General features: G+C 38.0%; 6 protein-coding genes and 1 long non-coding RNA gene across 16 annotated transcripts in view; 2 read left to right on the plus strand and 5 right to left on the minus strand.

Annotated features, from left to right (window-relative positions):
* Positions 1–1922: 1922 nt before the first annotated feature.
* LOC111481153 (BRI1 kinase inhibitor 1-like) lies at positions 1923–3217 on the minus strand. The gene has a single exon (XM_023126506.1). The coding sequence runs from the start codon at positions 3001–3003 to the stop codon at positions 2101–2103; it is 903 nt and encodes a 300-aa protein (XP_022982274.1). The 5' UTR covers positions 3004–3217; the 3' UTR covers positions 1923–2100.
* Positions 3218–4984: 1767 nt separating this feature from the next.
* Positions 4985–9772, minus strand: LOC111481136 (probable protein phosphatase 2C 12). 3 transcript variants are annotated; one of them, XM_023126486.1, is made up of 10 exons: positions 9509–9772; positions 8831–9118; positions 8504–8675; positions 7938–8091; positions 7783–7846; positions 7568–7675; positions 6454–6579; positions 6103–6338; positions 5739–5941; positions 4985–5625 (listed from the first exon to the last, which is right to left on the minus strand). In XM_023126486.1, exons 2-10 carry the CDS (start codon positions 9026–9028, stop codon positions 5600–5602), a joined length of 1287 nt encoding a protein of 428 aa, XP_022982254.1. In that variant the 5' UTR covers positions 9029–9118; positions 9509–9772; the 3' UTR covers positions 4985–5599. The 3 variants fall into 3 exon arrangements, with proteins under 3 accessions (XP_022982254.1, XP_022982255.1, XP_022982256.1); XM_023126487.1 differs by lacking the exon at positions 9509–9772 and adding an exon at positions 9424–9504; XM_023126488.1 differs by lacking the exon at positions 9509–9772 and adding an exon at positions 9299–9416.
* A 1712-nt stretch (positions 9773–11484) lies between these two features.
* On the minus strand, positions 11485–14061 carry LOC111481147 (putative dihydroflavonol 4-reductase). The gene is made up of 5 exons (XM_023126500.1): positions 13693–14061; positions 13299–13427; positions 13012–13176; positions 11750–12055; positions 11485–11650 (listed from the first exon to the last, which is right to left on the minus strand). Exons 1-5 carry the CDS (start codon positions 13957–13959, stop codon positions 11510–11512), a joined length of 1008 nt encoding a protein of 335 aa, XP_022982268.1. The 5' UTR covers positions 13960–14061; the 3' UTR covers positions 11485–11509.
* Positions 14062–14236: 175 nt separating this feature from the next.
* Positions 14237–16899, minus strand: LOC111481139. 2 transcript variants are annotated; one of them, XM_023126491.1, is made up of 7 exons: positions 16530–16899; positions 16042–16099; positions 15867–15947; positions 15740–15778; positions 15410–15649; positions 15185–15326; positions 14237–14945 (listed from the first exon to the last, which is right to left on the minus strand). In XM_023126491.1, exons 1-7 carry the CDS (start codon positions 16706–16708, stop codon positions 14461–14463), a joined length of 1224 nt encoding a protein of 407 aa, XP_022982259.1. In that variant the 5' UTR covers positions 16709–16899; the 3' UTR covers positions 14237–14460. The 2 variants fall into 2 exon arrangements, with proteins under 2 accessions (XP_022982259.1, XP_022982260.1); XM_023126492.1 differs by having other exon boundaries at positions 14834–14945; positions 15189–15326.
* A 1500-nt stretch (positions 16900–18399) lies between these two features.
* On the plus strand, positions 18400–21506 carry LOC111481148 (probable carboxylesterase 2). Of its 2 annotated transcripts, XM_023126502.1 has the most exons (4): positions 18400–18566; positions 18854–19637; positions 19756–20225; positions 20795–21506. In XM_023126502.1, exons 2-4 carry the CDS (start codon positions 19628–19630, stop codon positions 21284–21286), a joined length of 972 nt encoding a protein of 323 aa, XP_022982270.1. In that variant the 5' UTR covers positions 18400–18566; positions 18854–19627; the 3' UTR covers positions 21287–21506. The 2 variants fall into 2 exon arrangements, with proteins under 2 accessions (XP_022982270.1, XP_022982269.1); XM_023126501.1 differs by lacking the exons at positions 18400–18566; positions 18854–19637 and having other exon boundaries at positions 19644–20225.
* Positions 21369–26994, minus strand: part of LOC111481150 (26S proteasome non-ATPase regulatory subunit 14 homolog) — a 20077-nt gene continuing 14451 nt past the window's right edge. The window contains exons 4-9 of the mRNA XM_023126504.1: positions 24657–24865; positions 24258–24435; positions 22792–22873; positions 22359–22535; positions 22115–22282; positions 21369–21834 (exon numbers count right to left, since the gene is read on the minus strand). Coding sequence (XP_022982272.1) covers positions 21643–21834; positions 22115–22282; positions 22359–22535; positions 22792–22873; positions 24258–24435; positions 24657–24789 — 930 coding nt within the window. The 5' untranslated portion in view covers positions 24790–24865 and the 3' untranslated portion in view covers positions 21369–21642. The remainder of the gene's footprint in view (positions 21835–22114; positions 22283–22358; positions 22536–22791; positions 22874–24257; positions 24436–24656; positions 24866–26994) is intronic.
* The window catches only part of LOC111481170, an 8576-nt gene continuing 6725 nt past the window's right edge, over positions 25144–26994 (plus strand). For 3 of the 6 annotated variants that reach the window (XR_002717986.1, XR_002717990.1, XR_002717991.1), the window contains exon 1: positions 25144–25754. This is a non-coding gene — a long non-coding RNA (uncharacterized LOC111481170). Of the gene's footprint in view, positions 25755–26197; positions 26336–26994 lie in introns of all 6 variants that reach the window. The other 3 variants (XR_002717989.1, XR_002717988.1, XR_002717987.1) reach the window with 2 other exon arrangements.

Here is a 26994-nt window from a genome sequence, read left to right on the forward strand (position 1 = left end):
GGCAAAAAAAAAAAAAAAAAAAAAAAAAAACGGTGCAAGTCGAAGAACTCTTTAAAACACGGCAATAAAAAATAATTACAAATTTGATTCTTATTATTTAGGGATAATTCCCGATGTTAGTTTCAAGTTTTAAAAATTTCAATTAATTTGTTCAAATTTGTTATGGTATTGATATATATATTTTTTAAAAAAGTAGCAGAAACATATTTTAATTAGTTAAGGTTGACACTGTGGATCAAATAAATAAAAATTTTAAAAATAAGGTTGGTTTGTAAAATTATCTAAAATTTGTTGAATTTATGAGGAACAAATTTATAAAAAATTTAAATTGTAAAAGTCATAAATACTTTTGTAATAGAAGGCCCCAACTTCGAACATATACATTCACATTAGAAAAAGCAAATGTCCGGATTCAGCAGAAGACATAGAAAGAGGTATGGGCCAACGTCCCCTTTTTTTTTCTTTCTGAATCTTTACTGTTCATAATGCTATGAGTCGCCATCGATGTTAGAATTAACAAAATTGATCAATCAAACAAGAAAAAGCGAAGAAATTTTTGTCTAACTTGTGAAAAAGCAACCCTAATCTTCTATGTTCAAAAGAGTTTTGTAAGCTTTTTGAAATGATACACATGATTGCTGAGCCACTTTAATCATGAACCCCCAAATTCCTGAGTCTTACCCCAAAATGGTTCTTGATTGCTTGGCAATGGCGTCGCACAGGCGGCTGAAAAGCCCTCTGCCACCGCCCACTCGTGCGCGCTTGACGCAAATTCAAAAGCCCTTTGTAGTAATGTGTTTTGGCTCTCTCTGTTTGTGCATATTTTTCTGTTTCTTTCCGTAAATGCCTTTTTCTATGATTGCTGAAAAGACTAAGTAAGAAGGCTTTTCGTGTGGGACTACTGATTACTGGGCTGTGATATGATCATGTGGGGTTCTTCGTAGAATCATCTTCATCATTATCATCATCATCATTCTCTGGATTCTTTTTTTATGGTTCAGTTAGAGTTGGAAGGGTGAAAGTTGATTAGAGTTTTCATTAGGCTTTTGAATTATTGTTATCTCTTTTGTATTATGATACTTTTGGATTTTGCGGATACTTTTTCTTATTTCTGTGTGAATTATGTGGCTATGGTTTTGTTGGACTCACTTGCAGAAACCCATTCCATTCTGTCCCCACTCATCAATCTGATTCAAGCTCTTTTTCCAAAAATCCCGAAATTTGTTTCAGATCAGTCTCTTTTCTCGTGGGATTGGCCCGGCTCTGAATTAAAGCTCTACTAAACCTTTTCCTTTTCCATTGTGAATTTCTCATGAAGCTTCAGTTTCGCCTTTTCAGATCACTCACTGGAATTCATAATATTAAGAGTAAGATGATCATGACGGTGGTGATGAGAGAGAGAAAGAGAAAGAGAGGATTCAAACCCATTGAAAGTTCTGACCATCTATCAAAGAAAAAAGAACGAATAGATCTTGTAGGATTCTCGAGGTAGTAGTGTTCTCTCACTCCCAGGCAGTAGTGTTCGGGTTTAAATCTTTGAGTTCAAGAAGGATTTGTTCCTGAGGTACCCTAGGAACCTTTCCTCTCCCTAGCCATTTGCTTACCACGGAAATGGCTCATTCTTCTTTTTATATCCTTTCGATGCGTCGTCATGTCAATTCTGGGACAAGTTTGGATATGGAAATGCCAATTTCTAGCCTCAACTTTATGAGAGTTTTTGAACTTTGTTCAATTGAGTTTCTGAAATATTAGGTATGTTTAAGTTAATTAAAGAGTTAAACCTATCTATCTTACGGTTCTTCTCAAAAGCCCAAGTCTTTTTTTTGTGCCCTGTCCTGTTCTTCCACATTTATTGATTCTGAAAGTGAAACAGTAAAAGGGTTCATTCATTCTTTGTATTAGAACACATGAAAATCAAACTCTATGTGCGAGCCAAGGAGGATTTTCGAAATCTTATAATCCACAAAAGAAAAAGTATGTAGCAGAACAATTAGGCATTGGCTTTTTACATTAAATACAAACTTCATTTCTCCTCCCTCCCTCCCCACTGATATTGTACAAGAATCTGAATTTGCAAGCAGTAAAGATTTAGCATTTATATCAGCTTTTGACATTGGTGTTATCTTCTTTAGCAATGGAGTTCTTACAGTGAGCAATGGCAGCTTGAATTGCAGACTGTAATTCCTCCATGGTGCTATCACTAGTAGAAGAAGACATAGATGGAGTTGCGACGAGAAGGCCGCTATTTGTGGGGGATGTCCTCATGGATGCTGGAGCTGAGACTTCTCCTCTTTTTCCTCTCAATTCTTGCTTATTTCGTGGATTCAAATTACCCGAAAACGAATAAGCTTGGCGACGAATGTGTAAGTTTTCTTTCCTCCATCTGAAGAACAACAATGGCCTGACCACTTTTGCATATCGTTTTAGAACTTGAGAAACATCAAACCCCAGCTTCCTCTTGTGCTTTGCTTTATCATCTGGCTCGGTAATCTCGCAGCCTTTTCGCCACTTGGGGAAACCGAACAATGAGAAAGGCTTGGATTTGATTCTCCCACCTGGTTCAGTAGGCTGAGTTTGGTGGTGTTGGGTGGTGCTGCAACTTGAGCTGTCTTTGATGGTGTCTTGAGTGTCCCAAATATCTTTGATTGGGATGGTGAAACTGTCGATGGAGGAGCGGGGGGAGGAAGAAGGAAGGTGGTGGGAGAGGAGGTGGAGGGGAAGCAAGTGGCCATGGAAGAAGATATCATCTGCAGGAGACAAGTCAATGGCAAAGGAAGGAGGAGTGGGTTTTGCTCTGTTAGAAGAGGAAGGAGGATGAAGAGAGATTGTGAAGGAGAAGTCATGTGAAGGAGAAGAAGCTGAAGCTGAAGCTGAAGCTGATGATGATTCTTGAATTGCCTGCTGTCTCTCTCTTTCTTCAACCTTAAAGTTCTCAGCTTCTTGCTTCTTGTACTCTGCAACTCTCTCTTCTGCAGTCTTCTTCTGCTGCTGATTGGTGTTCATAATTCAGTGTCTCAAATTATCTCTCCTAACACTTGAGGAGAAAGATGAGGAGAGAGAATGGAATGTGTTTTGTGGAAATGGGAAGGCATTGAATTTAAGTTTGGTTTAAGTACATTTTGTGATGATGCGCACAATTATGGGTCCCTATTCAATCCAACACCTAGTAGTAAGGTACCAAGTAGTTTCATCATATAAATAGCTGATTCAATTATTATATGTTCAATTAATGAGAAAAAGAATCTTATCTCTCTCTCAGTATTTTTCAGAAAATAGAAACTCAATTGTTATCAAATTTGGCAAATATGACAAATTAGATTGAAAATGACATTAGAAGGATATGTAATGTCAGTCAATCAAGTTGAAATTATGAGTTTATTCAGACAATTTTGCTCACTAACACTCTTTTTTTTTTAAGAAAAAAGAAATGTTATTAGGCTGATGAATAAAATTTTGTCGTGTTTGGGCAAAATTATTAAGATATTAAGATTTAGAAAATGATGTATGTCAACTGTTGCAGCACGTGACCATCCTAAATTACATAATTTGTGGTTACCGACACAGTGTTATGTTCCATTAATTTCAACCCCCTTTAATTTAATCAATTTCTCCTAATTTTCGATTTCATTCAACATAATGGGAACTAAATTCTTCATGGTTTTGGACATCAATATGATCGAATGATTAAAAATTCATTTCCAGAGTAAGATTCGACAACACACGTGAACAAGAGAGAGAAAAAAATAAAAATAAAAATAAAAGATAATAATTTCATGCAGTTTGGTGGAATGGTAGACCCACACACACGTGTGAACGTGGTCCAATCCTATACAGACGGAGCAGAGAGTTTCTTCGAGGTATTTTGTATAGCTCAGGTCAACCACAAGATCATGGAGAAATAATATAGGAGCCCTTCATATCTGTCTGCATCTATTGGAAGACTATATATAGAGAGAGAAAGAGAGAGGGATCTTTGTGTGAAATGTTTGAACACTCTCTTAGGCTTCGAGGGACTGTTGATCTGAAAACAAATTCAGTTTCTCATAGGTACACAATCGACAGTGCAGACCGGTCAGCTTCGTTGTGATGGTTTTCTCAAATAATTTTTCGATTAATGGATGAGAGAGAGAGGGGGAGGAGGCATCAGGCAATGTAGCCAAGAAGCAAAGGCTGATGATTAGATAAGTATCTGAAGGATCTGTGGGTGTGAGTGAGTGAAGAGGATGAGTGGATACAAGCATCTCGAATCATAAGGGAAGGGAAGGGAAGGGAAATGAAAAGAAAAGCACAGGCCTTGTGTAAATGGGACCTTAGAATCTTTGTCCCGACTTGGATTTACAAGGTTATTAATGCACCTTTCAATTTCTATCTCCATGATAATTGAAATCTTAAGGTCGTCAAGCTTAGGCTTCCAACGAATCTGTTCTGAGATCAAAATATGCAAATCTCTTATGTTTCTCTCACTTTGCCACATCCATACAATGACTGCTTCTAATAATGGGGGGGTACTGGAGGAGGAATAGTCAAAGAAGGAAAAAGAAACTTTTAGATTTCTCACGTCTCTACGCTCTTAAGGAATAAAATCTAAAACACAAAACAATAACAAGTCCCTATTAGCTAGCTTGCAGTTCACGTGTGGGTTGGCTTCTACTGCCAAATACAACCAAAACAGTGTCTACTTCTTGCCTTGTGGCTTGTGACCACTACACGCACTAACGTTGGGGCGTCTAGATCTACGGCTTCCCTATCCCATCCCACAACCAAGTGAAGAAGACAATCGGTAAAAGGGAAGTGCACAGAGGCCAGATTCAAGTGTACAGATTGGTTCAAAGAGTTGGCAAAATAAAGACTGGTCAAAAAGTAGGAGACGTCAATATCTAAATAACCAAATTTGGATCGAATTCTTGAATCTATTCAGATAAAATAACAGAAAACCATAAAAGGAGATCAATTCGTACACACAACTAAAGTAATGGGTATTTGAGCATTTCCTTTTCCTCGGAAAAAAGTGACTACTTTTTCTATTATATGGTTCATCTCGAACATGTCAGAGAACAGTATCAAATTTTATGAACAATTTGTCTAGACAGCCGTGTTGCAAGGGATTTCCTCCTAACCAACTGTATGCTAAAAATATCTAAATGAATTCCCTATATAATAAATTACAACAACGAATGTGTTCATTCAGTGGCATTGTAAGTTGAAAGGACAAACAGATAATGGGATGATGAATGGAGAAAATAAATGATTTACCTTCACTCTTCAGTATCATGTACAGGCGAGTTTATCGAAAGCTTTCCTCCAAGATGCAAGGCAAGCATGCCATCATAAACCGATGTCAGAAAACAGTATACAAAAGCAATCAACTCTAACTGCCATCTCCCTCCTGCCTTGAAGAACACTAGAGAGCTATATATTTCCCAATGGAATTGTCGTGGAATTCAAAAAGTGATCCAAATTCTCAATGCAAGCAATGAGAATCGAGGAAAACCTCCGAGATGAGGGTCAACTCTGAACAATTTCTAATACTGGTCATATTTCCATGGTCAAAATCAACTCTGCTCAGTGCACCCACAATGAAGCGTAACTCAAGAGTAGGCTAGTCACTTCCACTGCTGTGTCTATCTGTGCAGAGACAAAAATAATTTTAAAAAAATTCAGGGCCAAATCTGTACAAAATCAATTGGAAAAGACAAAACGCACACTCAGAATCACACACAAACACAGGATCCACAGACCTCCAGATGGTCTCTTCCCTTCCATGGCTTCTTTCTTCTCCTGGCAACTTAAGCATAGAAAAGGACCATCCCAAGCACGCAATTTTCCTCTGTTAGATGAGTCAGCATATATGGAAATACCCTCCCGAGGTTGGATCTCAACTTGGCATACTGCACATACAAACAGCTTAAACATGTTGCAGATAGGATACTTGGCATCTAACCTGCATTTTAGAAGCTCAATTCAGGAGATTATGTACCATAAGACACGTACAGTTTAATATCATTACATAGAAAAGCAACAATAAACTAGAATTGCCCATCTGAATCAACCATCAAAATGTAAGTTGACTTAATTCAACTTCTCTGCTTTTAAAGCACAAACCTTTCTGACAGCATTGCCGATCCTTCCTCAAATAATTCTTCAACGACATCCAACTCATTATTTTCCTTCCCCAAATGAGAAGATGATTCAGAAGATCTTTTGCGGAACATTGACTTAAACATTCCTTTTCCCTGCTTCTTTAGTGGCTGCAAAACAGTTGATGATTTCTCCCTTGGATATATGTCAATCACAATGCACGTAGTATCATCTCGAAGTCCCTTTGAATGTACTGCTTCCTGTAAAGAAAGATGTTCAATTACTTGAAGATCATCATAGCATAATATTAAAGAAAGTTATTGAAGCAGTATAAAACAACAAAAACTAAAAGAATCAACTTGTAACCGCCCATACCTTCACAATCTGTGCAGCAGCAGTTTCTGCTGGCATCCCTCGACTACAATCATAGGCAGTTTCAGCGGATAAAGCATCCCAAACACCATCACTTGATATGATAACCCTACCACCAGTAGAAGATAGCTGCAAGATTAAATTAGACCATGAATTACTTGACTAAAGAATGACATTCCAGATCACAGATTACACAAATATGTTGCAGTTCAATTAAACAACAAAGACGAAAACCCAGAAAACAACTGGTTCACTAACAAAATCTTATCCACCAAGAGGTGACGAACTAAAAAACATAAATACTTTATGGATAGCTGAAAATAAGACCAAATATTCAAGAGTCTGTACTCTCCTCAAATCCATATGCTGTTACCAACCAAAAGACAAAGTATACATTTACCCTCTTTCCTTCTTCCTTCCTATTCAGTAACTATTTCTCTCCTTCAACGGTTACATTGGCCAGTCACTCTCAACACCTGAATAACTTCAGAGACTAATGAGTGGTATGTGATTCCCATCTCTAACCAAATCTGCTGGGTAGTATTTCCTCTCACATCTCCTGCTACATGTGAACCTGATTGGCAACTTATCATCAGCTAACTTACACCTAAAATCCAACTGCAATTCAATTGGACCATACTACCTAGCTTGGTTAGCAAGACACTGTTTCCATCGCTGTATACCATATTAACTTGATACTCAACAGAGATCGGAGCAGAAGTATAAAAAATTTCGATAATTGCCTATGAGACCAAGAATCCAGTTAAATAGAGCTCCAATCTCTTCCTCATATAAGAATAATATACATTTTTCTTTTATGGAAATCAAATGATATTGAAGATTCAAAAACAAGGTTCACATGCAGATCACATGCCAAAACATGGGGAAAGAAACAATAATAATAAATTAAGGAGTCTCCAACTGTGCACAACCATCTGTTAAACAAAAGCAACTATATTTATACTTGGAAAAGTGTTTCAATGGGCAACAGCCTTATTCTAAATTTCGAAAGCAATACAATTACATAGAAAAGGGATTATTTTGCAGCAAATAAGGATAAGTATAAACTTTAAAATATATAGCACATAGAAAATCACATCACAAGATAGAAAGCTACCTTAACTTGCTTCACATAGGGAACAGGCACTATAAACTCACCAACATCCATATCACCAATGGATCGTGATAGACACAAGCCACCGGGCCAGCATCTCAATGGACCGATCTAAGACAAACAAACGACATGAAAGTTAAGCATCTGAAAGTCAGTCTTGTAACTCTTAAGTTGAAAATTAAGACTATCTATTAAAATTCTAAGTAAAAAAATCGCACCTCTGCACCACCACCAGTATTCAGTCGGCCTACCTCACCTCCACTAGCAATTATACGTTCTCTCCTATTCAAAAGCATACAAGAATCTTAAGCACAATAATGATAGCTTAAGTGGGTGTTATTAAGTCATGTTAGATTAATGAGTAACAACATACTCTTCTTCATTGCATTCTAGTCTATGATCTGCTGATAAGTAGTAGATGCCACCTTCAGCTGATTCTAAAGTGCAACGGGAATCTCCAACAGAAGCAACAGTGATAACCCATCCCTCAATGATCATGAAGGTGACAGTGGTTCCTGATGTTTGTGCTGGAATAATAACAAATATCAATGCATCAACACCGTAAGCTTTTAAAATGTCCATACCAGAATTGCAACTTCTGTGGAGAAGCCCATAAACTTATAGTGATCGAGAAGAAAAGGTTATGTCAAACGATTTCGAGACTAATTCTGAGCAAACCAAAATAATAAAAATATGTTTCTTTTCTTTTTTCCTTTCACATAAAGTTGACAATATACCATCTTGAGAGCGCCATAATGGTAGTATATAAGTTTTTGCAACCCTTTCTTTGTACAAAATAAAATGCACTCCAATCCACAATCTTCCTTTTCTAAGGTGAGTGGGAACTACAAATCAATATTCAAAATGCGGATTACCCCTAGAGGAGGTAACCAAAAACAGCTAAGATCAGAGATTTGGTTTACACGGGGATATGCTCACCTTTCTCTTGAAAATCTTTGTCGGTCTTCACAAAACCTGCAACCAAGGCCCTTGGTAATGCTGCAATCCATTCATCTCTGTTGAGATCTGATGGAATAGCAGCTAAAACATTGTTCAACAGGTTTTCCTTCGCATAAATAGCAGCAGCAGATCCATTATGTCCATCAAAAATCTGCAAACATAAGAATTCAATTTTAACTTTAAAATAGAGGTCCAATCCAATGTCGCAAAATTTAACATTCTTATTTGGGAAAAGGATTATAAACAGCGTGGATGTAGAAAGTAAACCACGGCTCATTGACTTTTTCCAGCACATAGAGAACCTACCCCAAAAACCGAATACGTAGAGACTCCATCTCCAACCACTCTCTCGCATTCCGTCTTTACCAACGTAAAATCCTCCCCTTTCTTACTCTGACACGCTTGACCATGTACGATTTCCGGTCTTTCAATCTTCTCAATCGCCAATTCACGCTTCAGGAGCACGGAGAGCGGGACTGTATGATGTTCACCCCTTGTGCACATTGTGATTCACGTCCACAAAATTGCGAAACGGCCTTCCGCTAAAAATATGCAGCTCTCAACTCTAAATCGTCATATATAACCGAACAAATCCTGCAAAAAAATCATCAAAAACCTCATGAATCAAACACTATACATCAACATATACCAACATTGTAGAACACTAAAAAACAAATACAAATTTTGTACAAGAAGTTAACATCCAAGAGGAAAAACTGCAATTTTTTAAAAAAACAATAATAATTTCATACTCGAAATCCAATAACAGTTTACCCCAATTCCCCCATCGCAAACAAATTAAGCCTCTCGTTGATCTGGAACAAATTGTTTAAAAAAAGTCGCAATGACAGCATAAATAAATTAAATGCAGATCACCAAGAGTCAAACGACCATCATACCCTAATAACAACATTCCAACGTCCTCAAATGGGAAATCACCCAAGAGAAAATAAAAAGGAAAAAGAAAATAGAAAGAACATCTACAGGCAAGAGGAGACGAAAACTCTGGCGATTGATTGATTACAACTACGCCAAGATTGGAAACAATTCCATCATCAATCGAATAGATTTCATCGATCGAGAAACGCGGATCCCGGCGCCCTGCAAAAATTCCATTGCTCTTCCGCGCGCGCGCGCGAGAGAGAGAGAGAGAGAGAGAGAGAGAGGATGTTGGACAAATAAAAATAAAAATAAAAAAGCGTAGACGAGGGAGTTTTCAGTTGTGTGTGTTAAAGTCACCATGGCAAATGAAAAATAATAAATAAATAAATAAATAAATAAATAAATAAAAATGTATTCGTTAATTTGGCGCCCCGAGCCGGTTAGAAGAAGCCGACATAGCTGTCTTTGGCGCTTGCGGCGCCTTGGAAACCGTTGATTCAGCATTTTCCCTCCATTGACTTATTGACTTCCACTCAGAGAAAGCTTATAGAATAATAAATAGTAATAATAACATGCCACACACGTTTCCGGTTTGGGCCTGTTGTTGGGCCCACCATTGTTATGGGCCCTACTATTATCTTTTTTCCACATTGGATCCGATCCATTTCCAGCCCGTCTTTTTCCTTCTTTCTCTCCACGTGGCGCCTTTTTACGTATGTGGAAATTAAATAATTTGTTTATGTCGTGGCTTTTTAGAATTATCACATTGGTTTCTCCGTTTGAATTAGAATGTACCAAATTATTCGGTACTTGTGTTCAACCATCCATGTGTGTCTTGGACATCTAGGCACTCTTTTTGGTCATAAAACTATAGTTGATAATTGAAGGGAAGATGTTCTAAAATAAATACATTAAATGAGATAGCATTTGGAGTAAAACAATTTTCTTTAAAATTTGGCAACTTAAAAAATGGTAAGACGATACAACTAGAGTTGTCCAATAGGGCGGGGACGGGGATGGAGATGGAGAAGCCTTCTCTATCCTCATCTCCATCTTGCGAGTAATTTTTCTCATTTTATTACTTAAAAAAAAAAAATAGTTCGTTTAAAGTTTTTGTTTTTTAATATAATATTTATTAAAAAATGGTAATTTTTTTTTTGAATAACCAGGTATATATAAGAAGTTTAAATATTATAATTAAAATATTAAAATTAACCAATTTGTCGGGTGGAGAATTGAGCCAAGACGGGAATAAGGAATATAATCTCATACCCGACATGTAAAGTCGCCCATCGATAGAGAGGAAACAAAACATTACTTCTCCTTAATATACGCATTTTAAAATCATGAGGCTAACGACGATATAATTATCTAAAACGGACAAAAACGGACAATATTGGCTAGCGTAGACTTTTAACTGTTGCATCCTCACCTCTGCCTCTCGTCTAAACTGGAGGACGGGTACCATGGATAAAATGGAAGAAAAATGGGTTTGAAATGAGATTGTCAGAAAGGAAGAGGAATAGCGTGAGCGTGGTGGATGGATGTGATGTGAGAATGGCGGGGTAGGAGTGGGTGAGTTGGAAAAAAACACTGAAAGGGGGAAAATGGAGCCTCGGGGGTAACGCCTCTGGATTGGATAGTCCCCACACCCCCACATCCTCAGCGACCGCTTTAAGCTGCGGAATTAGCGGCGCCGTTGATTGAAAAAGACAGACAGACAGACAGACAGACAGACGAACAAACAAACAAACAAGCACCGCGTGAAGAAGAAGAAGAAGAAGAACAAGAAAAATGGCTTCAGCCGAGAAACAGCAGCAACAGCTTAGAGATGGCTTAAGGGTTGTCGTTAGGCCAAAACTCATAAATCCCCATCTCATGCCGCTGTCTTCTTCTTTAAATACACTATTTATTATTATATCCCACAGCTGTTAACACCCCACTTCCCCTGCCCTTCTTCCTCTTCCAAATTTCCTCTCCCCCCCCCCCAAATGCCAAATTCAATCAACATTATAACCAACTTTGGTATTGTTACTTACTTACAGAAGCTCTTTATTTCTGTTAACATTGCATTAGCCCTTACCAGCGCAGCACCATTTCTTGTTAATACTTTATCAAACCCAAGCTCTTTAGCCATGGAACCATTTCTTCTAATCCTTCTTTCAAGCTTCTGGGGTTATAATCCAGTTCTTCTTTCGCCTTCTCGCACGAATATGCCCATTGATGTCTCAGAACACTCACAACCTGCATCAATAACAGAAAATGAATACCAAAGGAGTCAAATTATGTTACTCATCGAAGTTGTCAAACTATTTCATTGTTTCTTATGAAAATGTGGCGTACCGGGGGGCTGATGAGAGGAAGTTTCCCAGTGATCCGAGAGATATAAACTGAAACCCAACCATATGCTTCGATCAACCACAATGGAATGTTAAACATTGGTCTTCTTGTACCAGTAATGGCTGCAGCTGTGTCAAAAACATCCACAAATGATGCATTTTCTCCTGTTAGAAGATACCTTTCACCTACTCGACCTTTCTGCATTGCTGCAATATGCCCTTCTACCACATCGTCGACATGGCTAAACGAGTATCTATCGGTTCCTTGGCCTATATAACCCGGCAATCGCCAATTGAACCGTTCGATCAGCTGATAAGATAAGAACAACATAATCCCATTGACCCATTTTGAAAGAAAGCCGAAGTCAGTCAGTCAGGTTATACTTATAACAGATGAAGATCAGATGAAAGTGTTTGTTGATTTCATACAAACAAGGAAGTCGGGAAGTTCCATAGATTTCCCCAATTCAATCTCACAAGGAGCTCTAAAGATAGATAAGAACAAATATCTTTTTACAAAATTAAAACTTGAAAGATTAAATAATCGGTAGGATAACAGACCATAATGAACAGAAAAGGGTATTGTTCACAGCGAAAGAGAAAAAAGAGCCAAAGAGAGAATTTTAGTTAACCATTGTTCCATAGACGAAGTCGCATAGTCGATAATTTAAAAGTAACCATCTTGATGAAGAAGCGAAGTAACTTACGTGCAAATCGACTATATACTCTTATTCAAATGTCACATCTATAAACTCTTATACAACTCGACTGATCTCACCATACAACTTCGACTAATCTCTCCATACAACTTCCAAACTCTAATACAGGTAGTTTCCATGAAAAATTGTACGCTAAATCATAGGTAGGTAGCCACCATGATTCGAACCTATTTTCTCCAAATCATTATAATCATGACCTTCGTTGACTATTAAGTCGACTCATGATGGTTTTTCTTTTACAAGTATCTTAGAGTGCGTGCATTTATTAATCGCATTTAACTTGTTAACAAAATTCTAAAGTTTCAAGAGCAAGCTTTTAAAAGCCGTCACAAAGTCTTAAGATTCGAGGTTGGAAGTAGCTAGAGAACTCATTTGAATAGTCATCAAATCATTTTTTGTCACCAAAAATGGAGACAAGAACCCAAAAGGAATGAGTGTTTCTCCAGTGATTGATCTTTGGTGTATTGCTTGTTAAGCCGTTACTTACTGGCGGGAACAACTACCGTATGAATCTAACAGAATTTATCAGAGAAAAAGCAGTCATTACCATGCGGGCGATGACATTTCCAGCCGTAAGCTTTCCAGAACCATAGATAACTCCGGGATAAACCGGCACTATCGGGACGCCCTCAGATGCAGCTTGCAATGCAATCTTGTCAGCAATAGCCTTTGATTTCTCGTACTCCGTACAAAAGAACTTCTCGTGATGGACCTGTAATCACAATTCCATTCGTTGAAATTTGAAAACATCGATGACGATCAACGCATTTGTTTCTGGATCACAAAAGGAAGAATGAAGAATGATTTTTCTGAAATTTCAAATCCTTTTAGTACCTGGTTTTCATCGGCAACATATCCATCGGTGGAGCCAAGCGCAAAAAACGACGACGTGTAGATTATCTTCTCGATCGTCTTCGTCTCTGTAACCGCTTGCAACACGTTCTTCAACCCTCGAACGTTGACCTAACACAATCAACGCGATAATTCGCTATTACACTCGTTGAAGTTAAGCTATTCGATCCGGAAAAGCTAAATGCCGTGGAAATTAACAGCCGGAACAAGAGTGCTAGTGTTTCTTTTACGCAATTTGGAATGAAATCCGATGAGCTCATCCAAAACCTAGAACTCGAAACATTTTCCGCGAACATATCTTTTTCTCCGTAGCCACGCAGGAATCCGGTCAACAATTAAAAGAAACCTAAAAGATTAAAAAACTGCAAATGCTTACTGAGATGAATTTGGATGGATCAGGAATCCAGGGCTCGACTAGTGCGGCTGCGTGGAATACGATATGGCAGCCGGAGAAAGCATCTAGGAGCGACTGGTAGTTGGTGACATCGCCATAGACGAGCTCAAGAGCGGAAGGATCATGAGGAAGAGATGAGAGGTCACTGGTCGGACGGACCAATGCCCGAACGGAGAAGCCTCGGTTCAACAATGCATGGCACAGCCTTCCGCCCAGATATCCAGACGCCCCAGTTACAAGAACCTTCATACTTCCAACGAAGGCAAAGCGACTGAATTCGCAAGATATGGAAATACCTTACAATGCCCAAAATTATATATTGCTTCATAATCAATTCTCTACACAAATCAGACAAGCTTGAAACGTGAAGGAAGAGAACTTGTGTAATAAGGATCATTTGCCAGTTCTAGAAATTTGGTTCGTAATCACTTTTTACAGAAATCACTTCTAATAGTTATCCACTATTTTATTTAAAGCCTTCTAAATGGCAGTTTCTGTAAGACTTTCTAAATTTGAAGGGCTCACATCACAAACTAAGTATTTTCCTCATTGATACACAAATTTGCAGGGGGCTACAATGTGGGCTCTAGTTTACATTTACATTGTTTTTGCCCCCAAAGTTTCCCCAAGAGGCAAAGTTTTCAACAAACCAGTGAATTCCTTGTCTCTGCATTTATGCCATGGGCCATGCTCTCTGCGCATTTGATGGCAACAAATGAGTTTCAGCTTGGCTTTTCTGGTGATGAATGGCTATAGTCTCGACCGACGCATCAGTTTGATGGGATTGAATGACGTATGTCGCCTTGTGTGTGCACGCAGGACACCATTTGAAGAACTGGATGATTCAATGTCCCAATCCTCGACGTTCTTTGGAACACAAACATCGTAAAGGATTTGACCATTAGCTCCATGGGGAATAGTCCTTGGCGAATTAGATAACCGTATTACTCCTTCCATGTCTTCGTCGTGCATGGATCCAATGCCCCTGTAGTCACAGCCATCTATCATGCTGGAGAAGAAAAGGTGGTTGCTTGGAGCAAGAGCAGGCTCCTGAAAACTACTTGATGGAGATGCAGCTTTTCTAACGTCGGGTGTTGGCTTGCAAGAGTCACAGTTCATTTTATCTACTGCAGCTACTTCATTAGGTCTAGTTCTTTGCCAGTAAACTCCAGCGGCCTTATTTAGCAACTCTGTGACAGCAGCTCTATATTCGATTGGAAAATGCAGAAAATGCCCTGCAATATGCAAACAACACAGCACAAGGTTTCAAAGCCTGTTCAATTCATAGGATAAACATTTGAAGAACTCAAAATACATGGTAAAAGAGAGAATTCTTGGCTAAAAACAATTCAATGATCATGTCAAGTCACTTGTTTACTAAGACAACGTACGTGCCTCCAGTCACGAAAGAGCAAGAGAAAACGACGCAATAGTAACGTCCATGCATACAGAAAACAAAATTTTTAGAACAGACCTACATGTGGGGAGCCATTCCATTTGATTAATTTAACATCTCTCCCGAGGTCTTCTAGTCGTTGAGCAAAATTGAAGATCGTTTGATAGGGAGCAAGATCATCCTCTTCCGAGCACAAAATAAGATAAGGAGCTTTCATACTCTGCATTCAAGTACATTATTAAGTGAATGAAGAATCTTGCAAATTTGGAAAGAATTGAAACCAGTAAATGTCAAATTGCTTACGACTGAGGCATAAAGAGTTTGCCAATATTCCGCACGGTGTGATTCGAATCTGTTGAGGAAGAGTGTATCAAGACCAGAAGCAATGCTGTGTGCTGCCCATGATACTATTCTTGGTGGCTGGGATGCTTTCAGCACAGTTGGATGAAGCAAAAATCGAGTTCCCAAGTCACTGGTAAAATCAACTGGACTCGAATCATAAATGTAGCCAGCAATACAGTCCCTGACCACTTGATAATCATCCTATAGCCAAATTGAAAAACTTTAGGGAAAACCATATGGGTTCCTCTTATGATAATATATTTATAAACATTAGCAAAAAACGATGTTTACCAAGCTATATCGCCGTGGTTCATGGTATCCCTCGATTATCTGCCATGAGATGAGGAGCAAAGGTGATAAAAAAAAATTGATTGTCCTAAATAGGATTCTACTTTGTGGTTTGAGTGACAAAGCTTACCTGGAGAACCTTATACATGCATGCTTTAGGCCCACCAGAAAATGATGCAAATACTATAGGGCATCTCTTGATCTTTAGCTCCTGAAAGTATATTTCAGCAGATAAATGTATTTAGTTAGCTTAAACTTAAACATCTATATTAATTTTGCACTTCAAAATGCACTACAACACTAACCTCGACTAGTACTTTAAGAATTTCAAATGCCAGAGATGCAGCCTTATCAGGGAAGAACCTGCTCCAAATGTTCATCAAATTTAGACAAACAAAAATCACTGTAGTCTATTATAAAAGCTTAAGGCGACTGTTTTTCCAGCCAAGCGCCTTTGCAAGGGAAAAGAAATCAGAGATAGAACAAAACCCCCGATTACAAAACTTCACAGTCATATGAATCTGGGCATTATTATCTTCAAATTTTCAGCCAACAAAGAAAGTAAATCGCGAATCCCAATTCCCTATTAGAATCAAGGACGTCCCCAATGAACATTACAACAGATGCTGGTTGAATTTGAAGACTAGCCGCTAGAAATCTCGAGAAACTGGTAAAATAGGGAGATGGGAGATTTGGCTATCTTGGAGCGATTCAAACACAGTTATACCATAATCGACTTTGCAGTGACAAAACAGAGCAAGGAAAAACAAGTAAATTCGGAGGTTGAACTTACATATTGAGGAATTCGGAATGGCAAACGAGAGAATTCCAACCGAGAGAAGAATACATATCCACATATCTTTTCAAGTGCCTCTCCTGACTAGACATCCACGCGAACGCCACTACAATCCCTTCGACTCTCCCGACTCGCTCTCTTCTTCCCCAATAATACCTACCACCGAATCCCCACATCTTTCTCCTCCTCTTCTCCTCGAATCCAAAACCCTGCAAATCTTGAAGAACTGGCCACTCAGTTTGTCGGCGTCTTGAAGCTTTTTCCTGTAAAATATCGGGAGGTTGGAGATGATTTTAATGGAGAAATTGTAGAATTTACGGACTGAAAAGAGAATTGTAATCTCAAGTGCTTGTATCTTTCGTTCTTTCCTTCCATTTTGTTGATTTTGTTTTGAAATTAAACCTTTTAACGATAAAAAAAAAAAAAAAAAACAACGTCAACGGGTCACGACCCCACGATGCTGAGTCTTGCCGAAGAAATCCTGCCACGTCACCTCCTCAATTAAAAATTCTGCCACTGCCACGAAAATATTTGAACATGGGGTTATTTATGTAACACTACCCGTAGTTTTTAACTTTTTGCTACTCCATGTCATATTTTTGTTTTACTCAATAATAAATATCAATTTTATTATTTTTCAATTAAAAAAATAAAAACTTGAATCATCTATCCATTTAACTTCTATACTTTTTACCGAATAAATTTATAAACATTAAAAAGCATTTAAATTAGGGACATATTAAATATAAAATTAAATATTTTAAATACATATAGACATAAAATTGAAATTGATTTTTTTTTTTTTAATTCAACACCTCATAAAAATGGAGAAATTTAAATTATTGTTTATTAATCATATATGCATATATTTGTTGAATTAAATTTGTTTATTATACATCACATGTATTAGAGATTATTCATAAAAGAAATCGGAATTAAATTGATTAATATATAAGCGTATAGTGATTTTAGCTGTCACTCTGCTTTTAAAAAGTTCTTACACATATTATTGTAAATTTAATATAATCAAATTAGTTCGAGTTAGAAATTAAAATAACTTGAATGTGATTCTAATGATCCATTCAAAGAGTTTAAGTTCAAGCGATTAATTGTTTAATTTTGTAAAAATGCAGCTATATCGACCTTATTTTAATTAAAAAGAATGTATCACCTATTTTTATTATAAAAAAAAACATTATAATAATTTGTATTTATTAAATAAAAATATTTAATATTTTTGTCTCTCGAAAAAGAAAAATGAAAATCTGACATTGAATGACTGAAATGCCCCTTACGCCGGCTCTGTTATCGTCTTCCGTCAGTCGTTAACTTCGGATGACCGCCACTTAGAAAGCGACAGGTCGGATTCAGATAAGACCCTGTTACCGTTTATTTTTTCCACGTCACGTACAGTTCGTGTTCGGCCATAATTCTTTTTATATTCCTTTATCCTACTTTGTCGTTCATATGAATTATCTGACCGTCGTGTCCACCAATTGAGCCGTGCTCTCGTACACAGCAGTCCACGGGAACCCAATACTTCTTTTTTTTTTTTTTCGATAAAAACATCATGACTATCAATATAAAAAAATCAATGTTTATCATTCCATTTCGTTTTAAATTTGTTATTTACTTTAAACTGTTCTCGTAATCTTTATATTTAATTAATTTTATTTAAGTCTTGTAATTATTAGATTAGATGCGAGACATATGTTATATTGTTTCTGAACTTAAATCTGTCAATTAATTTACAAAATAAAAAATGAATTCATACATATTTAGTCACAAAATTTAAAAATGAGATAATATTTAGATAATTATATACTTAATGTCGGAGAAGTTCGAAGTTAAAAGAACTTATTTAATTTTCTCCAAGCTGAAAGATAAATTAGAAATGGGCAGTTTTCTTGAAAGTTCGAAATCCTCGCCATGGATAAAAATTTAGAGAAATCCTCTTCAACGACGTAGTTGATCGGATTCAGATTCAAGTTCGAGACCTCGAGGAAATCAGCTGCTCTCCGGTGAAGCGACAAGGTGCCTTTTCTTTCCCTACTTCTTTCTTCTTGAGATGATACAAGAGATTTTGCATTTGCGGCGCGATTAGAACTATGAGTTTAGGGAGCGATTTGATTCATGTACTTCGCGGTTAATTTCTAAAACTGAATCGACTTCTAGAGCTGCTTTCGCGACTGGATATATATATATATATTGTTAATATGGTGGTTTATTTTCATTGATCGGCGCGTTTTCTTGGATGCTGTTTTCGTTGTTATGCAATGCCCTAAGTCGTCGAGTTCTCGAATCGATACGGAATTTCGCAGGATCCGGAGGATCGGATTGGACGTATCGTTTTCAAAGAAAACCTGATTTCTAGCTGAATTTGGGCGCCATAGACTTTCTAATCTATCGATACAATTTGGCATCAGTTTGAGGGGCTGCAAGGTGTTTGTGAAAATGCCTCAACGAGATTGGCATAAGAATCCGAGAGGAAAAGAGAATATGAGTTCTGGAGGAGGAATCGCCGCTTGGAATGTGTTTGACAATGTGAAGACCACAACGAAGACGCCTGAAGCTCTAATCGCGGAGATCAATACTGCAATTGCAAATCTCGAATATGGTCGATCAACCGCCTTCTTAGAATCTCCAATTTCTCCCACTCCACAAGATAGGAGCTCTGGTGCGAGCTCAAGTACTCAGTATGATGCACGAATTGCGGATGAAGCGTACAAGGCAGGGTGTGCGGCATTGGCTGTTGGTAAACTCGATGAGGCTCTTCATTCGTTGAATGTCTCTCTTTCGAAATGCCCGCCCGAGAAATCCTCTGCTGTTGCTAAGCTTCAATCTCTCATCTCTTTGACGTCTCAGCAACTTCAGATCAGATCTTCCAATAGTCATGAAATTTCAGAAGATTGAGCACCCTTGATCTCTTCCCCCAAAAATTTTCATCTGGGAGCTGAATCCCTCTCGTTCCTCGATCATGTTTGTCTTTGTGAAATAGGCTAAATTTTGATTTGGTGGTTGTTTAAGAGCGTCAATGTATATTAAGAGAAGAGTAGGCCATTAATGCATGGACCATCAGAATTAGTCAATGATAGATGTTGACAGGTACAATCGTTTGTTCCATTTATTCATGCTGATCCTCTTCATTTTCCTTTTCCATCTAATCTTATCCTTCTTTCATCTCTGAAATCCCACATGGTTGCACCGGATTCCAATAACCCAGAGCTGGAGCTGGAGCTGGAGCTTCTCCCTTACCTTCGAGTCTATAAAAATGGCGTTGTCGAGAGGCTTGTCGGGACACGAGTCACTCCGCCGGGGCTTGATTCTCTAACTGGAGTTGACTCCAAAGACATTACTATTGTTCCCGAAACCGGCATCTCAGCTCGGCTTTACCGACCAACTGCCGTCGAACCTCCCCGTAAACTTCCCTTGATTGTTTACTTTCACGGCGGTGCGTTTCTCATAACCTCCAGTGCTGAACCTATCTACCATAACAATTGTCTCATCCCGCTCGCCGCAGCGACCGAAAGCGTCGTCCTTTCGGTGAATTACAGATTAGCGCCGGAGCACCCTCTCCCCGCCGCGTACGACGATTCGTGGGCCGCGCTTCAGTGGGTTGCTGAACAGTCCAAGACCTCCGGTGACGAGGCCGGCCAAGAGCCTTGGCTTAAACAGCTAGTCGACTTTAAGAAGGTATTGTTATCTCAAATCACTCGTGGGACTCAACACATTTCTTTTACACTAACTTTTGTTTATCTGTGTTTTCTCATCTTTAGCTCAGGGATGACCAAAATAAGTTCTAAAACCGAAGTATTCAAATAAATTTCCTTAATCTTAAATTAGTTTGAAAATTTCTCAATTTTTTTTTAATATGAACGTAACATAGTTTAAACCCTTTCTTTTTTTAGATATTCCATGATTCCATGATGCAAGTGGGAATAGAATAAGAATAGAATTGGGATAGAAGGTTCTTAATTTTCATTGTTATTCAAACTCGAAATAAGTTTACTAAATTCTGACATTCCAAACACAAGATCGGTCTATTTAATGTTGTCTAAATTTTCATTAAACGAAAAAATTCGAGCTTGTACAAAAGATTGTGACTACTAAACTCAAAAAAGAAAATCTATAGGTTCATATGTGGTTTAGAAACTAACTTTTAAGTATGTAAATTATTACATTTATTCCCGAACTTATTTATTTAAGAATATAGGTAAATTAAATAAATAGGTCTGACAATTTATCTATATTCTTTTGAACAGGTGTTCTTGTTTGGTGACAGTGCCGGAGGAAACATCGCACACCACATGGCCCTACGAGCCCAAAACTCCCATCTTGCTGGGAAATTCAAAATTCGCGGAATCGCTCTAATTCAACCGTACTTCTGGGGCCGGGAACCCATCGGCTCAGAGATCACCGAGCCTGAGAAAAAGGCTCTAGTGGACGGTTGGTGGAATTTCGTGTGCCCATCCGACAGAGGAAACGACGATTTATTAATCAACCCGTTCGCCGACGGATCTCCGTCGGTCGAGGGCCTCGTGGGCGAGAAGGTGGTGGTAATAGTTGCAGAGAAAGACATACTGAGGGACAGAGGGATGCTTTACTATGAAAATCTGGCGAAGAGCCACTGGAAAGGGAAGGTCGACATTTTCGAGACGGAAGGAGAGGATCATGCTTTCCATCTCCTCGATCCAACTTCCGAGAAAGCTAAGTGCCTTGTAAATCGTTTGGCTTTGTTTGTAAATGAAGACTGAGCGTTGATAATGGAAGTCCAAAATTTCAAATTTCAATTAGGTGAAAGAATTCAAATCTCTAATTGATAAAAAATTCATGACATTCACCAAAAGCTGTCCTGTAAAACACGAAACCACCTCTAGTCCAGAATATTATTGAGAGTCACATTATGATTCAAAGGAACCCCCTTTACAGAACTTCTCAAATTATCCTTCATCCAAAGATCCAATAAAATATCAATGTTATGAAAATAAAAGCTAGAAAGGGGTTCATAGCTATGGAAGAGTTCGAACACCCTTTTGCTTGATTAACAGTTCACAGAGCTCACAACTACTTCCTGCAGGGGAAGTGCCGTTTTTTAACGAACATAGTTTGATTAAAACACAACCGTGTCGAGCATCGTTCCTAATGTTTGTATGATGTTTGATGACATCAAATTGGAGACATGTTCTTCCAGGTGCTTCTTAGCATCTTGTCTTCCCACATTTGCAATTGCAAGTTTCTCTGGTGGCAACTCGTCTTCCTCCTGCACCGCCTTGTTGTACTTAATAGCCAAGTTCAGCATTTCCTGCATGGGAACAACAGATCACGAACATATATGCACAAGGAAATCTACCCACAGCTGTGTGCAATTTTACGGCGGTGAAAAGTGAATTGACAAGATATTTTCTCACGACCCTTTTTTATTAGATGAGATCATCGCTCTTTACGTTGTCAAAATTAACTTTTGTGATTGACATAAGTAGAAATAGAGTGCAATTGAATTGTTTGGCAATGCAGGAAACTTAATTTATTTAATGTTGCAAGTAGAGATGCAACCTTTAGAAGGTTAAAAAACATTTGCTTACCTGGACTGTCTGCTCATTAGTTTTCGAGTGTGTGTCAAATCGTCGAAGTGTCAGCCCATCAGTCCATTTCTTCTTGTGAAGATTAAGCAACATCTTCTCTTCAAGCTCATTCTTCCTATAGTTAATAGCTATGGAGTAATAATGGCGATTCAATCCGTGGATTAATGCCTGAAAAGGATGGAACAATAAAAGTCAATAGAATGAAAGCTTGAATTGATTTAATTGTATTTTTCTCAACACTCACTTGAATAGATGGTTTATTAAGATGGCCGAGGTTTGATGTTGTCTGTCGTGGTTCTTGGCCAAGCATCATTGTCTGGGGATTAATTAAACGAAAAGCATCGATAACCACCTTCCCCTTGACACTTTGGATTGGATCCACAACTACAGCAACAGCTCGCTGATTAAGAGCTTCAAAACTCTACCAATGATAATGGTAATGAAAATGAGTGCATTTCACATTTTAGTCTAAATTGCAAATAATTTAGCAAATCGCTCAAGTCAAGCTAAACAGATAACTTTTTTTTTTTTTTTTTAGCTGGAATACAAAATAACAATAACCCCGATAAATAAGAATACATTATACAATAAAAAGAAAAGACATTGTCACTCTAGAAAGATTAAACGAGAAGATGATAATGATAATGCAAAATGGAGGCTTTTTTAGAACCACAAACCTGTTGAGTATTGATGTCGACACCGGAGAGCCAACATCCAAATCCAGGATGGGAGTGATACCATCCTACAACCATCTCGGGGCTGAAGACAAATAATCAGATAGTTAAAAGGAAAAGGGCGGCAGAAGATATAGGTTAATAATGAGTTCAATACGAGTTCCATATGCTAAGCTGGGCTGAGGTGACTGTTCAACTGAAGCAATAATAGTTAAGAAATAAAAAATAAAAATACCACTGCATTTACGCCATGGTACCTTATTGGAAATTGAATGTGATGAAATCAGAATAGAACTAGGAGGGAATGGGAATAATAAAAATCACTATTCACCCTTAGTGGCTAATCTTGACCGCAAGTGAAATCAGATTCACATTCATACTCTTTAATTAGCTGATCAGGGCTTTTGAATCAATAGCTCCCTCTCTTCATTTATTTATTTTTATTTAAAGTAATTTCTAATTTGGAAGAAGATTAAGATAACATTTGGATATCAATATAAGCCTACAGGTCAAATGCAATGTACTACTACAGCCACTTGAAATGAAAAGAAAAATTATAACAGTATGCTTCTAGCGAAGAGGTTAAGACCATCACAATCAAAACCTCAAACCAGGGCTTTCCGTTTCATATTTTTTAAGTTGACCCAGATAGAGACCAAGAAGAAAAAGGGGTGGTATTCATTTACCTATAGGTGAGGATGATAGAGAAGTCATGCGGACTTAGATCTATGAACTCAGTACCTTATTTAAGTTTAATTATACCTTCATTTGATGAGAATTTCAATTGACATGCCAGATCAAAACCCAAATTGAAGCTAAGAAAAAAAAATGTCGGGAAGAAGCCTAAAAAATGGGGAGTTATTCAAGCGAAACAACGGGCACAACCAAAAATGAAAGAATTAAAGAGAGTTGCTCTAAGGAAACGGGAATGGCATTAAAGTTAAAGATGAACTGAACCCACATTCAGGGATTCATTCCCTAATAGAAGTGTTGGAATCAGAATGAGACATGATTCTGATGCAGGACAAATGCACTTAATTGTATAAATAGGAAAGAAAATTGCAGGACAGCCAACTAAACTCCCTCCAAAGTGCATGAGCAGATTGTTCAACTGAGCAATTCACATCAATAGATTTTCTTATTGGCCTAGAGTTCAACCATCTCAAGATCCTATAAACATTCATTAGCATAATCTTCAATGAAATTTAGGTAAGCCTATGTAAGTTTTATGCCAGCATCAGATCTCAAACAACTGAATTTTTTTTCAAAAACCAAACTCGCACAGGACAGCACAAGGCGCCCCATACACCACAGGCAGCAAGCATCGACATACAAATAAAAGGGAGCATTTTGGCAGGATCTAAAATTTCATTTTCAGCAACTTAATCTATAAAATCTTCTCTCCAGCAAATATAGTGATTAGAAATCTGAATCAATATTCACAGACATTCCAAAGTAAAGAAAACTACCGTCCAGTTTGTTTAAGCATGTCAAGCATATTGGTCTGGAATACATGATCAACAGCTTCAACACTAACACCGGTACCACTTTGCGGCATAGCAAATACATCGACCACACGCACGGTGTACTCATCAACAAATTCCCCCAACATCAGACCCATCACCTCCATGGGAACCCCAGCTCTTCCTATCATGCACATTGCAGCAGAAAAATTAATATGAAAACTTCACCACTAACTCAAAATACACCGAACATCCTAAACCTAAAACCAAGAGTCCAAAATCGTTGATTATATAGAAGAGCAGAGTCGATGGAACCCTAAACGGAAACTTGGTAAACGATTGTCAACACAACCGGAAGAATAAGATCCAAACAAATAAGAAAAGTTTCTTCATTTCGAATAGTACCGTGTTTGAGCATCTTAAGAAGAGCGAGCGAGGAGATGTAGACCTGCTCCGACGAATCCAGAGTGGGCGAGTCTGGCGGCGGGTGCCCCAGTGAACCTCCGGCGCCAGCGAACATCCTCTGCAATCGCTCCATTCCTAAAGTTTTCCCTCAGCGTCAATCTTCCCGTCAGATGGACAAGCAAGACTCGAACTTTTCTTTCCCAGCAAGACTTCCCTCGTCCAGTTCTTAAAAATGGCGATTTATGGAGGTGGAAACACGTTAAATTACAATTTTACCCTTTCAACCTTTTTTTAGTAATAAATTTTAAAATTTTATTTTTAATAAATATGTTAAAATATCATTTAATCCATATACTTTTAAGTGTCAAGTAGGTCTCAGCTTTTGTTATTTAACCCAAATGCCATGCAAAGCCCACCCCAGTATCATGCTATCGACGCCAGGCCCCAGGCCCCAGGCCCGCCCTTCATGACAGGTTAATTCTACATTCCCGCGAAGGTAGATGATATTTCAGAACAAAATTCGTAAACCTGACCGTTTCTGCGCCGTTGCCGTTGCCGGAGAGCGTTGCGCTGCAATCTTTTGAACTAATGTTTTCAACTATGCTTCTGTTGTTTTTTGCTCCTCCTTCCCAGGTTCTTCGTGACCTTTGATGATTTGTGCAAAGTGTAGTGACTCGTAAGATGAGGTTCAGAAATGGAGGTGCTCTGAGGCTGTGCTGCTTGGATTCAAATCATTCTGCTCCTTTGCCTTCCACCACTGCAACGTGCACGGGCTCTACTCCTCCGGTTTTGAAAAGGAGGAAGAGGTACAGGAGAGAGCAAAGGCATTACTGAGGAGTTGAGGCTTGTCGGTATGAGGCTTCGGAATGTTAATGGTGAAAAGTTATCCGGTGATACTGGGGATTCATCAAGTGAAGATGAAGTAAAGGAGAAAGATGACGGAAATTTGGTGTTGAGCGATGATGATTATGATGAGAGCGAGGATGGTATAGAGACTTGGCAACCGAGCTTGAAAGGATGTCCTAAATATTTGGCTGATAGTAAGTTCATATTCAGCACTGTGGAGAAAATCATTGATGATCCTAAGCAACATTGCTTGTAAGATTCCTCCTAGCATTTTTCTCTTCGAGATTGTTTATATTTCGTTTATACCAAGACGATAGGATGCATGATAATGTTGGCGACCAATATTAGTTTCTGTGACTGTAGAGACTTGTGTTGTCAGGAGTTAGATAATTGGTTGCGTTACTTCAGTGTTCATTGGGACTTCATGTGCTTCTTTTGTTACTATTTTGTTCCTTCATACTTATGACAAAGATCCATGCCTTTTAATCGTTGCAAAAATCATTATGCTAATACATACGCACACATGTATTTATTCCTATCAACAAGTTTCGAGGTTCTCAGTTAAGTTCTTGTTTAATGATGATCAGACAGTCACTGTTCCTGTTCCTCTGGTTGCTTGTTATTCCTCTTAATTCTTTTCAATGTCTCCTGGTGCTTGCTTCAGGATATCTCTGATGCCTCTGGTTTACTTTCAGGCTCTTGGTTCTTGGTTAAGGCCGTAATCTCTTGGAGCGACCTCTATGGTTCTTCCACTCCTTTCGATGGGAAGAAACCAATGACTTTTTTAAGATTGTATTAGCTATGGTCTAAAATTGGTGCACATTAAGCAAGGAGTATGTAACTTCTCTACTTTCTTCATTGATCAGATTACATTGTGTTGGTTTCTTGTGCACCTATGTTCACTTTTATAATTTTCCTTCTCGAGATACAGTTCTGAGATTCTTATTTTAAAACAAATCATGCTAATTCGTCAGTGCACAAATGCTAGGGCGATTGGAGAAACAATAGCTGCCGGACATTTGGAACTTTTTTGATTGTCACGGTTGTCCAAATGGTTCTTTTGTTTACTATTAGGCATTGTTTGATAACCATTTTGTTTTTCGTTTTTTGTTTTTTAAAAATTTAAAAATTACATTTTTAAGTATTACTTTTACTTGTAGTTTTCTTGCTTTATTAACTGCGGTTTACAAACAATTTTAAAAGCCAATTCAAATTCTGAAATCGAAAGAGGTAATTTCTAAAACCTTGATTTTGTTTTTGAAATTTGGCTTGGAAGGTGAAAAACTTACCAAAAAATTGTGGAAAAAATAAGTATAATTTTCGAAAACAAAATAGTTATCAAACAAGTCTTAGTGACTAGTATTTTAAAAAATAATTTAGATTAGTATAACGTTTTTGATGTATTGATTAAAGGGGAAACGTTTACCGTTCGGTGACAGTTGGGTTCAGTTCTTTTTTTTTTTTTTTTTTTTTTTTTTTTTTAAAGACTGAA

The sequence above is a fragment of the Cucurbita maxima genome, unplaced genomic scaffold (assembly GCF_002738345.1).
Source record: "Cucurbita maxima cultivar Rimu unplaced genomic scaffold, Cmax_1.0 Cma_Scf00006, whole genome shotgun sequence".
Taxonomy (NCBI): domain Eukaryota; kingdom Viridiplantae; phylum Streptophyta; class Magnoliopsida; order Cucurbitales; family Cucurbitaceae; genus Cucurbita; species Cucurbita maxima.

Coding starts and splice junctions, on each gene's coding strand:
- LOC111481153 (XM_023126506.1), bottom strand. CDS start 3,003: ATGAACACCAATCAGCAGCAGAAGAAGACTGCAGAAGAGAGAGTTGCA.
- LOC111481136 (XM_023126486.1), bottom strand. CDS start 9,028: ATGTGCACAAGGGGTGAACATCATACAGTCCCGCTCTCCGTGCTCCTG. Junction 8,676..8,830: donor CTACGTATTCGGTTTTTGGG/GTAGGTTCTCTA, acceptor TTATGTTTGCAG/ATTTTTGATGGACATAATGG. Junction 7,847..7,937: donor CTAGAATGCAATGAAGAAGA/GTATGTTGTTAC, acceptor GCTTTTGAATAG/GAGAGAACGTATAATTGCTA.
- LOC111481147 (XM_023126500.1), bottom strand. CDS start 13,959: ATGAAGGTTCTTGTAACTGGGGCGTCTGGATATCTGGGCGGAAGGCTG. Junction 13,177..13,298: donor ATGTTGCCGATGAAAACCAG/GTACTAAAAGGA, acceptor TTGTGATTACAG/GTCCATCACGAGAAGTTCTT. Junction 11,651..11,749: donor TTCCTCTCATCAGCCCCCCG/GTACGCCACATT, acceptor TTATTGATGCAG/GTTGTGAGTGTTCTGAGACA.
- LOC111481139 (XM_023126491.1), bottom strand. CDS start 16,708: ATGTGGGGATTCGGTGGTAGGTATTATTGGGGAAGAAGAGAGCGAGTC. Junction 16,100..16,529: donor CATTCCGAATTCCTCAATAT/GTAAGTTCAACC, acceptor CATTTGGAGCAG/GTTCTTCCCTGATAAGGCTG. Junction 15,948..16,041: donor TTCTTAAAGTACTAGTCGAG/GTTAGTGTTGTA, acceptor ATATACTTTCAG/GAGCTAAAGATCAAGAGATG.
- LOC111481148 (XM_023126501.1), top strand. CDS start 19,728: ATGGTTGCACCGGATTCCAATAACCCAGAGCTGGAGCTGGAGCTGGAG. Junction 20,226..20,794: donor AGCTAGTCGACTTTAAGAAG/GTATTGTTATCT, acceptor TCTTTTGAACAG/GTGTTCTTGTTTGGTGACAG.